At 43.8% G+C, this 13,635-nt stretch overlaps 1 protein-coding gene across 1 annotated transcript in view; it reads left to right on the top strand.

Annotated features, from left to right (window-relative positions):
* GPR158 (G protein-coupled receptor 158) overlaps positions 1-13,635 on the top strand; it is a 122,035-nt gene that overhangs the window by 53,966 nt on the left and 54,434 nt on the right. Inside the window, exon 3 of the mRNA XM_035129637.3 lies at positions 5,649-5,751. Within this exon, the coding sequence (XP_034985528.3) occupies positions 5,649-5,751 (103 nt within the window). The remainder of the gene's footprint in view (positions 1-5,648; positions 5,752-13,635) is intronic.

Raw genomic sequence — 13,635 nt, forward strand, 5'->3', positions numbered from 1 at the left:
CCAGGCCCATTCTGGTCCAGCCATAGCAGCTGCACACCTGTGGCAGTTTCTATGCCTATATTTTGTCTTACATTGTATTTAGCTTTGAGAATGATGCTATTTATCTGATGTAAGTTAGAAGGAAGGGAAGAAAATCTTACTGTATTGATTTTCATTCAGGATTTCTTTTGTGTGTGTGTTCCAAGTTGCAATTCACTTGAACTACATGATTACATGATTATGCATTTAAAGTGCTGTTAATCTAGAAGGAGGCTTTCAGAATACTTCCTCATTATTTAGAGATGCAGTGCCAGGATTGAAATGATTAAGTTTCAACCAATGCAATTCTGCCTTTTCCTTAGATCATTTTACTGACTGTATTTGTTGTGATTCCTGATGCTGGCACTGTTTTGTGTATGAGAATGTTGTCGTTTTTGATTCCCAGTTTGTGTCCATTTATACCCCGTGTGGAGACTGACCTGCTTCCCCTGCGCAGACTGCAAAAGGGAATTGCTGGCAAGGGATGACATATACCACTTTGGAGAATGAGCAGGGGTTTATTTAATTACAAATAGCTGATAACACTGGATCCAATAATAGCTCTGTAAGAGAATAAGTGGACGCAAATCTGTCATAAAAAGTGCCAGCATCCATAAATCAGGACATACTGCTGCTTACTTCAAAGCCAACATATTTCAATGAAAAGGCTTCAAAAGGAAGCTATAATACGAAATTGCTGAATTAGAATTTAGCAGTAGATTTGATTCTGCTTAATTCTTAATTGTGACTCTTGGTTGTGACTCTGGGTTTCTTTCCCATCACAGATGTTAAATTGGGACTGCACAGCCAATAAGTCAGGGCTACCACAGTGACTGCTGTTATGAATGGATCATCGTCTTTGTTACCTCTAATATACTTGGGTTCTGTGCAGAAGTGTTACAGACCTGCTGCTATTTCATGGGTTTGTTTTTGTTTTCTCCACTTGTCTGTTCCAAGGCAGTGGAGCCCAAGTATGATCTTGAAGGCAGAGGGGTCCAGCCAGCACTCTCTGGGATAGTAATGAAAATTTGAGAAAATGAGGAACTCAGTGTGATATCTGCAAGCAGAGATGGGTAGGCGTCTACGGTCAAGAAGGCCAGAGACAAGACTTTCAGCACCATGGACAGATCACTGGGTGCATTTGCTCTGCCTGCCGCTGGCTGTTGCTGCTGGCTGTTGCAATTGAAAACATCTGGAGGTCATCCACTGGTTGAAGGTTGCTCTTATTAATTCCTCTTCTCCCAAGCCTTGACCATCCTTCTTATGCTCCACCCACCATTGCTGAGGAATGAATATCATTAAAAGGAAAGCCCTTTGACCTATAGCCCAGCAATTGGGTGCTTTTCCTCTTCTTCTTGCCTGGTATGCCATCTGCACCAATGAGCAGGTATTGGTGAGCAAATGGTGTCTTGCATGATGGAACTTCATTCTTCAGCTTGTTCAGGCTAAGGAGAAACTGCCTGTAGGGGCGCTGGTCCAGAGTCTCAAGTGCAGGTCACTAGTCTTGAGCTCAAGTTCAAGGACTCAGTCTTGTTCCTCAGCCAGCTCTTTCCCCTCCTTATTTGAGTTCTAACTCCTGCTGTGGTCCGGGACACTGCTGTCTCTTAGCTTTTAAGGTGTCATAAGATTCTTCACTGTTTCTGAAATGGATTAACAAGGCTGCCTCTCTGGATATATTCAATTTATATTCCTAAAGTAGCCCAGCCAGTTGGGGAGGCTGGAACTAGCACCGTATATGTGTTTGCAAGAAAACTACTGATGTTAAGTTGCAATTGGCAGGCTTAATCAGGCTGTTTGGAAGGATGCCCCTCAACTTTTAAACTGAGCTTTAAATTGAATATGTCAGTCAAAGAATCTTGTAGCTGAAGTTAATGAGGAAATATGATTTTTGAAGCACTGGATGCATAGATGGCATTGTCAGGCTTCTTGCCCCAAATAATTTAATCACTAATCATTGGTCCATGAGTTGATAATTTGTTTCCTTCAAGCTCATGTATGTACTTTGAATATGTAGCCAGAAAGCTGATTAATTTTAACAATACAAAATAGCCTGCCCAGAATGCCTGCCATTCCATTATTCATTTTCTTTTCTTTTTGCAGTGATGAATCACATTGATTAAAGTTAACCAAGCTGAACCACCAACAATCTATCTGTAGGCTTGTCTTCATGTGTGACCTTTCTTTCATAAGGAGGTGACTTGATAGGGTGTATGTGTGAAATTTGGGCAGCCTGAGATCCTTAAGCTGTGAGACTGCAACATGTTTAGACAAACCCAACAACCCACCAGCAAGCTTTTTGAGTAAGAGTCTGGCTACTTCTAAATGGTATATTATAGTTATTTATATATTGCTTTTTCACCCAAAGTGCACCAGCTTATTTCTCCTTGGTGTATACTATAGAGCAGGGGTCAGCAAGGTTTACTTCCCCTGGGCCGGCTCACTCCTGTGGAGATCACTCTGTGGGCCGGATCATGTCTGCACAGATGCGATTTTCGGTGTCTGCGCAGACGTGATTTCTGGCATCTGTGCATGCACAGACATGATTTCTGGCGCTGCAGAAGTGAGTCCCCGCTCTGTGCTGTGCCGGTTTAGCACAGTGTGTGGGGACTCGCCGAGAAGGCCGCTCGGTTCGGGGGCGGCTTGTGGGCCGTTTAAATGGCCCCCATGGGCCACAGGTTGCTGACCCCTGCTATAGAGGATGTGCACCTCACAATTTCTTAGAGGCCATTTTGATTCTTATTTTATACAAAAATATAGGACACAATTCATCCATCTACAATTGCACTATGTTCAGAGCTTGGTAAATTTTCTGACTAGCATTATAGTCACACAACAGGTGCAAAATTGCTTCTAGGATTTGAAAATTTTGGCTGGAACGAAATAAAAGATATCCACAAATTCAGAATGGTGTCACGTTTGATTGCATCCCTGGTGAGTCTGCGTTGTTGAGTGAGTTTATCAGCAAGTAGCAATTGCATATTTTGTCATACCATCTACTCACAGCAAATGCCTCATCGCATTTCCAATAGGCTTGAATAAGTATTTATGCATATGCTGTGAAATTGGGAGTGGGCTTTTGGGAGGGGGAAGAGTTACTGTAAGGTTACTTTTGACAGCTTGAAAGTTTGCTTTGGCTTTGGTAGAAAACTTGGGGAGGATAACAGAACCCCAAAGGATGGTAATTCTCACAGCTCAAGCTAACTAAATGTTTAAAAACCATCCTTGAAATATCTTCAAAATGCAAAATAAGGAGAGAGTAGGGACAATGATGTACCTTTGGAGCTCCCTCCCATCGTATATCAGAGAGGCACCTTCTTTCCATCAACTGCTAAATGCATTCCTATTCCAACAAGCCTTCCAAATGGGGATATTTATCACAGTGGTGTCTATATTGGATTTGAGTTGAATTCATGTATGTGCTGTAGCTGTTTTAATCTGTCTCTCTCTGTGTTTTTAATATATGCAATTCTTTGACTTGTTTAATACCATATTGGCCTGAATATAAGCCTTACTTTCCCCTCAAATTCCGACCTTGGAAAGTTAAAGTGCGGTTTATATTTGCAACATTACGATATGCAGCCAGGAGCGCGGCGCAAACAGCGGGAGGAGCACAGCAAAGCGGCACCTGCCCTGTGCGTAGTCCCCTGTCCTCTCCCCTGAGGCCAGGAAAGGAGAGAGCAAGGAAGGGGAAAGGCAGCCGGCAACACAGCACGGCTTCCCCCACCCCCAGTATGCAGCCAGGAGCAGTGAGGAAGGGAGTGGCCTATATTCGGGTATTTTTTTCCTCCTCCCCCCTTTCAATTTTAAGGTGTGACTTATATTCGGATGCGGCTTATATGCGGGCCAATACTGTATATGTAACTGTTGTATTAAGGGACACGGGTGGCGCTGTGGGTTAAACCACAGAGCCTAGGGCTTGCTGATCAGAAGGTCGGCGGTTCGAATCCCTGTGACGGGGTGAGCTCCCGTTGCTTGGTCCCTGCTCCTGCCAACCTAGCAGTTCGAAAGCACGTCAAAGTGCAAGTAGATAAATAGGTACCACTACAGCAGGAAGATAAACAGCGTTTCCGTGTGCTGCTCTGGTTTGCCAGAAGCGGCTTTGTCATGCTGGCCACATGACCTGGAAGCTGTACGCCGGCTCCCTCGGCCAAAAATGCGAGATGAGCGTGCAACCCCAGAGTCGGTCACGACTGGACCTAATGGTCAGGGATCCCTTTAACTTTTTTACTGTTGTATAAATGCTTTTGTTTCACTGTAAATCATTTTGAGATGTGTCATGATGATGATGATGATGTCTGTCCCTGGTCAATGTGGAACACCAGCAAATGTGGGTTATCCCATTATATTGTTTCATTTTACCATTACGTATAAAGTTAGGCTGTCCTCAGATTGCTCTTTTTTGGTCATGTTTATCTGTAATAGGAGATCAGTTGTCCAACTCAACGTTTTACTGTAAATCTCCATTTTCTGTACTGGGATTTGCTACCTCATTTCTGTCTCTATAATCACAGAAAGGGTCATAAAGCTATTATCCACAGGTGGCTGTGACTTCAAGTAGATATATATGCATAGATAAAGGTAAAGGTAGAGGTACCCCTGACCATTAGGTCCAGTCGTGGATGACTCTGGGGTTGCAGCGCTCATCTCGCTCTATAGGCCAAGAGAGCCGGTGTTTGTCCGCAGACAGCTTCTGGGTCATGTGGGTCATGTGGCCAGCATGATTAAGTCATTTCTGGTGAACGTTGTTCCAATTATGTATATTCATGGCCTGTGTGCTAATTGGAGCCTGCCATGATGCTTATTGTAACATTGTGGGCTGATGATCTACCAATACTGATAAATCTAAATGACAGGAATAAGTTTATCTAGCCTGGTTTTCTACCTTAAATAATTTTATTTTTATGCCGGCCTGCATATGTTGTTGTTTTAATGCAGTTCAGTTGTGCCATGTTTTTAATACAAAGTATTTGTGCAGCGAAACTAGGGGACTTTTGGAGGTCATCTAGTTAGACCGCTTCCCCCAGTGCAGGGATTTACAATCTCCCCCCTGACTGCCCTGCTTCTGCTTTCAATACCTCCAGTGAAGGAGAGCCCAAGGTATTCAATCCCACTGCTGAATAGCTGCTATTGTTGTCGCTGCTACTATCACTGCCACAACTACATTAATTATCTTATCGTTCACCAGCAGGTCCCAGGTTGGGTTGCAATATTTTAAAATTCAGAATGAAAAACAGTTAAAACAAATTACAGTTGTTGTTTGAGCCTCTAAAAAAACCCCAAAAACCTGTTTTACTTTCTAGTTACAGGTAGGTAGCCGTGTTGGTCTGCCGTAGTCGAAACGAAAATAAAAAAATTCCTTCCAGTAGCACCTTAGAGACCAACTAGGTTTGTCGTTGGTATGAGCTTTCTTGTACCTGAAGAAGTGTGCATGCACACGAAAGCTCATACCAATGACAAACTTAGTTGGTCTCTAAGGTGCTACTGGAAGGAATTTTTTTATTTTTGTTTTACTTTCTGTAAAGGAAAGCCCCCTCCCGTATTGTCAGGTTCAAGGTGAAGATGTACAACATCTCTGGGAAAGTGAGTGGGCACCTCTTTCATCTTCTCCCTTTCTCCTTCCTTCCTTCCAGTGTGTGCCAGTGAAGGGCCATGGATTTGTACTCGGAGCCTACAAGTGCGTTTGTAAGGCTGGATTCTATCGTCCCAAAATGTTTTCAATGAACGGCTTTCACAGTAAGTGCCTTTGCTTTGGTTTGAAAGAGAGATGGAGAGAGAGAGAGAGAGAGAGAGAGAGAGAGAGAGAGAGAGAGAGAGAGAGAGCGCACGTATTAATAATGCAGGGTTCCTTTTTATCCTTGTCAGGGCTATACAGTATATTCCCAATGGCCTGCAACGGAGGGATTATATAATCACTTAAGGAATTTTAGCCCTGTGGTTTGTCATCTGTGATACTCTGGAGAATCCTGTAAAACATACCTACTTTTAAGTGTATTTGATTTGTAAATAAGTATAATTCCTCCCTTTTAAACCCCTTTGCTGCTGGGAAGCAGCAATTTGTGGTATCAGCATTAGAGCAGAAGTGTGCTGCGCCCCCTGTTTATAAGTGTTTTAGTTTTGCTGATTTCCCTTTTGAAATTTCATTGTTCTATTATACATCTGTATAAACCAGCTGCTGGTTTTTCCAGTGTGCAGAACTTCAGGAGGCAACCAATGGAGGCTCTGGGTAATTGAGGGGTTTGGTTTTTTTTGGGCTCTGCATTCAAGGGTTTAAGCCTTTCTCACCTTGTATCATTTCCGGGAAGAGGGTGTTTATACTCTTCATTGCTAGTACTTAAGAGGAACGCTGCTGTATCATGCCAGAGGCTCATCAAGTCCACTATCCTATTCTCACAGTGGCCAACCAGATGTCCCTGGGAAGCCAGCAGACAGAACCTGAGTATAACAGCACTCTGTTCACATATGATTTACAGCAGCTGGTAGTCAGAAGCATATCACCTGTCAGAGGGTCGCCGTGGCTACTCTAGAGTAACTCCGCCTGAGTCCAGTTTGTCTTCAAAGACATTTATTGTGCTGTTTATTTACAGTGTAGAGACAGCTTAAAACATGACCTCTCATCCCGAATCAGAATCCGGCAATGGCGTACGTCTGTTCCTACGCCAGCAAAGTAGTCTGGGCACCCCAAAACGCCACCCCCTTGACCTGCATTGCGGCGCTGTCCTTCTGGCGCCGGAAGGAGTGATGCCCTTTCATCTTCCTCCCTCAGCGGTCGGTGCCCTGGCTCTGCAGCACCCCAAGCATCTGCTTGCATCCCTCTGCCTCCGAGCTTTCCCATCGTTCCTCCCTCTGATTTCTCTCCTCCTCCGAGTCTCTCCCTCCCCCTCTGGCTCCTTCAGAACCACTGGTGCTCTCTGTACTTGACGAGGTGGACATCAAGATGATGGGGGCTGGCTCCCTGTAGGGAGTCACCCTTACAACCTCCAATAGTGGAGGCAGAACATAGCCATCATGGCTAGTACAATGATTAGTTCAATTTGATCAACCATTTACCTTTTGTTATTGCATTTAACATAAATCAGACTTGTGGACATCAAAGGAAATTCTGGCTTCTAAGGAAGTTTGGGGATAAGGAATTCTAGCCCCACAGACCAATGTACAAGAGCATCTTTCTGTCCTTGCTGTGTCTTAGCCAAATATTTTTGACTATGACAAAAGTTGGGTTAGAATTATGTCTTGAGGGGTATGCAGGGTTCAGTTTTTATCCTTCCTTTATACCAGGCTTCCTCAACCTCGGCCCTCCAGATGTTTTTGGCCTATAACTCCCATGATCCCTAGCTAGCAGGACCAGTGGTCAGGGATGCTGGGAATTGTAGTCTCAAAACATCTGGAGGGCTGAGGTTGAGGAAGCCTGCTTTATACATTGAAAGGCTGCTCAAGTCTACCATGTGATCTAGTGTAGTAAATCTCTGAAAAATTCTGATGAGGGTTATCTCAGGATTCCCAGACCTGGAATCCCAGTTTTTGAAATCTTGGCATGCCATAGTTAGCACAGGCAGTGACCTCTAGCAGGGAGATGTTGATGGGGTAATCTAAGTACAGTTCCACTAGCTAGGGTAGAGTCAGTCCCTAGGTAAGTGAACAGCATTGAGTTTGGGCGGTCTGGTAGAGGAGATTGATGATCATCTGTTCATGAACACTCAAAGACATTTCCTGTACATCTAGTGCTTTCTGCTATTTCTGAGTTTCTGTGCAGATCCCTGATTCTTGCAGCTGGAAAAATGGCAAGATGAAGCAAAAACTACATTACTTTGGGAGAGTTGACAATTCGCAGTTCTTTCCCCATTGACTTTTTAGCCATGGACAGAAGGTTTCACGATGACTGCTATTCTATTGCAATGATTAAAGGCAGAACCATATTTTACAATGAAGACATGGGGTTCTGAGCCATCCCATGTTTTCTGTGTTATCCAGCTGGGCTCCAGGAACAGAAGTAAACCCAGGGAAGAATCAATAGGCGCAGGAGGTGTTCCTTCCTTCTGGTTCTCTGCTGCAAAGGCTTCCTCCATTTCCACGTTTTATTACCTGCTTGAGAACCCATGTTTATAAATGTAATGTGTAGTTGCAGCCTACAGGCAAGGGGGAAATGGCATTGCCAGTCATTCACATAGGCTTTCTCTCACACATGGCATTCCGTAGCATGGCTTTAGCTTACTAGAGGTTCCTTTGATTTAGATAGATATAAACTTTATTTGCATTTGCCACTAGATTTAAACAAACAGAGAGATTTAAAAGTGTTACCCAGGCATTTGATGGCTGAAAGTCCTGTGCCTGGCAACCCTAAAATTACAGTATTAGTTTGAGGGTAGGTGGTTCCTTTCATGAGTTCTTAACTCTTTTTAGAAGTTTAAATTTTACTGTTTTAGTATTGACATATTTGCCACTCTTTGAAGAAGAGCTGGCATATAAATTTAGTAAACATATAATGAATAATAAAAAAAGACTTTCAGTGTTTTCTCACTTGAAAATAAATGGCCCACACACCAAAACAAAAAAATTAAATTAAGCAAAGTACTGTTGATTAAATAGTACTTATATGCAAGTAAATTTAAGGACTTTTTTTTTTTTAAAAAAAAAAGCAAAACCTTCTTTGGCATAATGTGATACATTCGGAAATTCCCTTCATCCTTGAAGATGTAGCTGTTTGATGTGACTCTCAGCCTGCCAGACGGGATATATGTGTCTTATCAAAACCAAAGGGCGAGACAGCTAGTGTCAAGAGTGGTGAAGGTTGTCAAACGATGAAAGAAAAGCTACTAATTCAAAATGTAAAATGTAGCCTGTCGCCTCCACTGCAACATAAAAAGGGCTGTTACTCTGGGAATCCAAGAGGTGATTTTGTGGAAATGAATGCAAGATGAGGAACTGGTGCAGGCCGATGGTTGCTGCAAAAAAACCCCAAAAAACAGCAGGACCTGGAGGTCTGTTTGCAGAGCTTTTGGGGAGGGTTTTTTTTTGGCTGAAGTCTGACAAGAAGAGAGATGACTCTGGACAGAAGTATTAGAATGTAAAATGTTCCTGGAGCAAGAAAATGCAGCTGTGAAGAGGGATGGCAGGGCTGTAGATTCAAAATAAGAGCAAAATGGATAAAGTTGGTAGCAGTGCAGAAGCTTGCGCAGGATTAATTTGTCTTAACAACTTGGGCCCAAAGTAGGCTACCGCAAGGACTTCGTGGTTCCTTATGCTCCACCTCAATCACTTAGATCTTCTGATGGGGCAGTTTTGGTGGTCCTCCATGCTCCCTGAAGTTTGGCCAGCCTTTATCAGGGATCAGGTCTTGAATGTGGCAGGCCCTGCCTTCTTTTGGACATCTTTTAAAAGCTGTATTTCATTGACAGACCTTTGGAATATGGAATATGATTTTTAAAATTATTTTACCAATCAGTCTTTAGTAGTTTTTTTTTAATTTATGCCATCGTAGTATTCTGTTTCTTAATATTACCGTGTTTCTCCAAAAATAAGACACCGTCTTATATTTATTTTGCCTCAAAAACCCCCCACTATGGCTTATTTTCAGCAGATGTCTTATAGTTTTCCTCCTTCTGCTGCTGCAGCCAGCATTGCTGCTGCGCCTATCACTATGTCTTATTTTCGGGGTATGGCTTATATTCCTCGAATGCTTAAAAATCCTGCTATGGCTTATTTTATGGCTACGTCTTATTTTCGGAGAAACAGGGCATATACACTGCCTTGTAGCATTTAAATGAAATGAAATGCAATGCAATACATAAAAAAGGTCCATTTGTGTATCTCAGATGTCAGCACCACTGTTTCAATAGGACTTCCTGCCTGGTAAGCATGTTTTGGATTGCAGCCTCTGTGGGTCATGTTTTGCCTTAGCTGTCTGCTAACTGAGCAGAATTTTGCTTAATTACTACAGTTATATGGTTGCTCCCCAGATGGGGAGCAGCGATTCAGTTGGAAAAAAAAACTGGGTTAGAGGGGGCCAGAAGTGTTGTTACCTTTATATATGCACACATTTTTCACCCTACTTTAGAAGGCAACGTTGCCGGAGTGAAATTTGTGGAGATTTTTTGTTTGTTTGTGCAGCCTCTGATGCTCTGTGAAATTTCCTCGGCACATTAGTTTTAAAAAGATTGTTTATCTAAACTGCCAGCTCTGCAAACCCAGCAAGGAACCTGAAAGTCAAGCTGTGTTCCTGCTTGCTCACCATCATTAATAATCAAGATTTTGCCGGCCAGATGCTTTTCCCAACGAAAACTTTGCCATCCTTCTGCTTTCGGTGAGGCTGCACAGTTGTAGGTCGAGACAGAACTGGGAGGCTGAAGTGGGTTGCTGAGATAGCAGGGCAGATGGATTTCCATTTGGGGTTCTGCTCCTGATGCAAACACCAGAAAAACAGCCCAGTTCATTATTTTTTTTTGAAGGACCAGCAAAGGCTCAGTAGGAGAACTGACTCCAGCTGAGGGCAGGGAGAGGGAAATGGTCCTGTTCAAGGCCAAGGCCTGCAGAGGAAACTCACTGCCCAATTTGATCAGGGTCTTGAAAGGATACTTGCAGCCTAGATGGACATCAGCAGGTAGGCAGAAGGGTCAGGCATTTCCTGCAGGGGTGAGGAATTGGAGGTGAAGGGCAAATATTTGGGAAATCGCAATCTTAAAGCCTGTCTCCTGAGAAATCACAATCTTAAAGCCTGTCTCCTGAGAAATCTCTATGTGGGACAAGAAGCTACAGTTAGAACTGGATATGGAACAACGGATTGGTTCAAAATTGGGAAAGGAGTACGACAAGGTTGTATATTGTCTCCCTGCTTATTTAACTTATATGCAGAATTCATCATGCGAAAGGCTGGACTAGATGAATCCCAAGCAGGAATTAAGATTGCCGGAAGAAATTCAACAACCTCAGATATGCAGATGACACAACCTTGATGGCAGAAAGTGAGGAGGAATTAAAGAACCTTTTAATGAGGGTGAAAGAGGAGAGCGCAAAATATGGTCTGAAGCTCAACATCAAAAAAACCAAGATCATGGCCACTGGTCCCATCACCTCCTGGCAAATAGAAGGGGAAGAAATGGAGGCAGTGAGAGATTTTACTTTCTTGGGCTCCTTGATCACTGCAGATGGTGACAGCAGTCACGAAATTAAAAGACGCCTGCTTCTTGGGAGAAAAGCAATGACAAACCTAGACAGCATCTTAAAAAGCAGAGACATCACCTTGCCGACAAAGGTCCATATAGTTAAATCTATGGTTTTCCCAGTAGTGATGTATGGAAGTGAGAGCTGGACCATAAAGAAGGCTGGTCGCCGAAGAATTGATGCTTTTGAATTATGGTGCTGGAGGAGACTCTTGAGAGTCCCATGGACTGCAAGAAGATCAAACCTATCCATTCTTAAGGAAATCAGCCCTGAGTGCTCACTGGAAAGACAGATCCTGAAGCTGAGGCTCCAATACTTTGGCCACCTCATGAGAAGAGAAGAATCCTTGGAAAAGACCCTGATGTTGGGAAAGATTGAGGGCACTAGGAGAAGGGGACGACAGAGGACAAGATGGTTGGACAGTGTTCTCGAAGCTACGAACATGAGTTTGACCAAACTACGGGAGGCAGTGGAAGACAGGAGTGCCTGGCGTGCTATGGTCCATGGGGTCACGAAGAGTCGGACACGACTAAACGACTAAACAACAACAACAACAATCTTAAAGCCAGTGATCATGCTAGTCTAGCCTGCAGTTGGCCAGTGCCAGGAGTGGTGGAAGGCGTCAGATGGGGAACCCCCAAGGGAAATCCCAGAGGAGGAAGGCTTAGAGGCCAGGGATTGGTGGTGGGACACCGAGGAGATGTCAGAAGGGAAAGATTGGGAGGAGGTGCTGGATACTGGAGGGACAGGGTTTAGTGAGCAGGAGGACCCTGTGACAGGGAGCAGTTCAGACTTTGAGGCTGAAGCGGGGGGTGGGTGGGTCAAGAGGCTGCTGAAGAATCCAGGGAGTGTCCCTCTCCTGCTGTGACAAGCTCCCCCTTTGTCTCCAAGAACGTGCAGGATAGTAAGGGGAGAGTCCAGAGTTGAACAGATGCAGTTTGAGACTGCTTGGGAGACATCCAGAAGAGAGGGAGCCTCAGAAGGGGTGGGAGGCCCCTTCAGTCCTGGCAACTGCTCTATAGGGGCAAGAGCTACTGGGAAGTGTAGCTGAGTTGTATGTCATTTCCTCGAATAAAGAGCTAACAGTCACTGATAGCTAACTCTGCTTCTTTGTGCTGACCTGCATCTGACTCCAGCCCTGACAGCCAGTCTAGGCAGGCACACACAAACTGGGCTGGCACACTTCCATAGTGAGCCTTGTGACCTCATACTTGGAGAAATGGTAAGACAAATTCATGGAGGATATGGCTATCAGTAGGGACCCAGGTGGCGCTGTGCATTAAACCACTGAGCCTAGGGCTTGCTGATCAGAAGGTCGGTGGTTCGAATCCCTGTGACAGGGTGAGCTTCCGTTGCTTGGTCCCAGCTCCTGCCAACCTAGCAGTTCGAAAGCACGTCAAAGTGCAAGTAGATAAATAGGAACCGCTACAGCGGGAAGGTAAACGGCGTTTCTGTGCGCTGCTTTGGTTCACCAGAAGCGGCTTTGTCATGCTGGCCACATGACCTGGAAGCTGTACGCCGGCTCCCTCGGCCAATAATGTGAGATGAGCGCGCAACCCCAGAGTCAGTCACGACTGGACCTAATGGTCAGGGGTCCCTTTACCTTTACCTTTATGGCTATCAGTGGCTACTAGACAGAAAGTCTGTGCTCTGCCTCCATAGTTGGGGGCAGCATGCTTCTGAATATAAGTTGCTGCAAACCACAGGATGGGATAGCCCTCTTGTGCTTGGGAACTTCTTGTTGGTTTCCCACAGGTATCTGGTTGGCTTCTGCTACTACCTCCAAAATACCAAAAAAAGAGGCAACACGTCAACCAATTCCAACGGGCGAAATATATCTATTTTTATCTTTATAACAACATGCAAGACAGTGATCCAAGGTAATCATACTGTTTCGGTTTGGTCTTCTTCAGTTTTTTAACTACAAAAAAATAAATCAAATAAATATATATCATTAATTATGTCATACATTAAATTAAGACCAATGGCCAGCATGGACACGAGTCTATACAGTCCATAATATCTTAACATTGAAAAAATACAGAAAAATACAAAAATAAAACATACCTTAGTGTTTGTATACAATCTGCGGAACAGGGACCATACACATATGTAACCCCTGCTGCCTGAAGCAGGAAGTGGAAAGCTTAATATACAGTTCCACCACAGGTAACACCCTAGTTAATCAAGTTAATCAAGACAAGTTAATCAAGTTACATGCAACCTCAAGATCCTAAAAGTAATATAATTAGATGAAAGAATTCAAATCTAACTCAGAGTTCAGTCCTTCTGGATGAAGCGTTTTGAACATAAAAATAAATTGTGATTCTTTTTGTCTTAATAATTATACATAATCATGTTTAGCGTTCACCTTCCTCCTGTTAATCCACAATACGGTGTAAAGCAAATCCGAGTCTGAATGATTGTTAGCTTAAAAAATGCTCAACCAGGGGTGCTTCCCAA

Source organism: Zootoca vivipara, chromosome 11 (assembly GCF_965207765.1).
Source record: "Zootoca vivipara chromosome 11, rZooViv2.hap1.1, whole genome shotgun sequence".
NCBI lineage: Eukaryota > Metazoa > Chordata > Lepidosauria > Squamata > Lacertidae > Zootoca > Zootoca vivipara.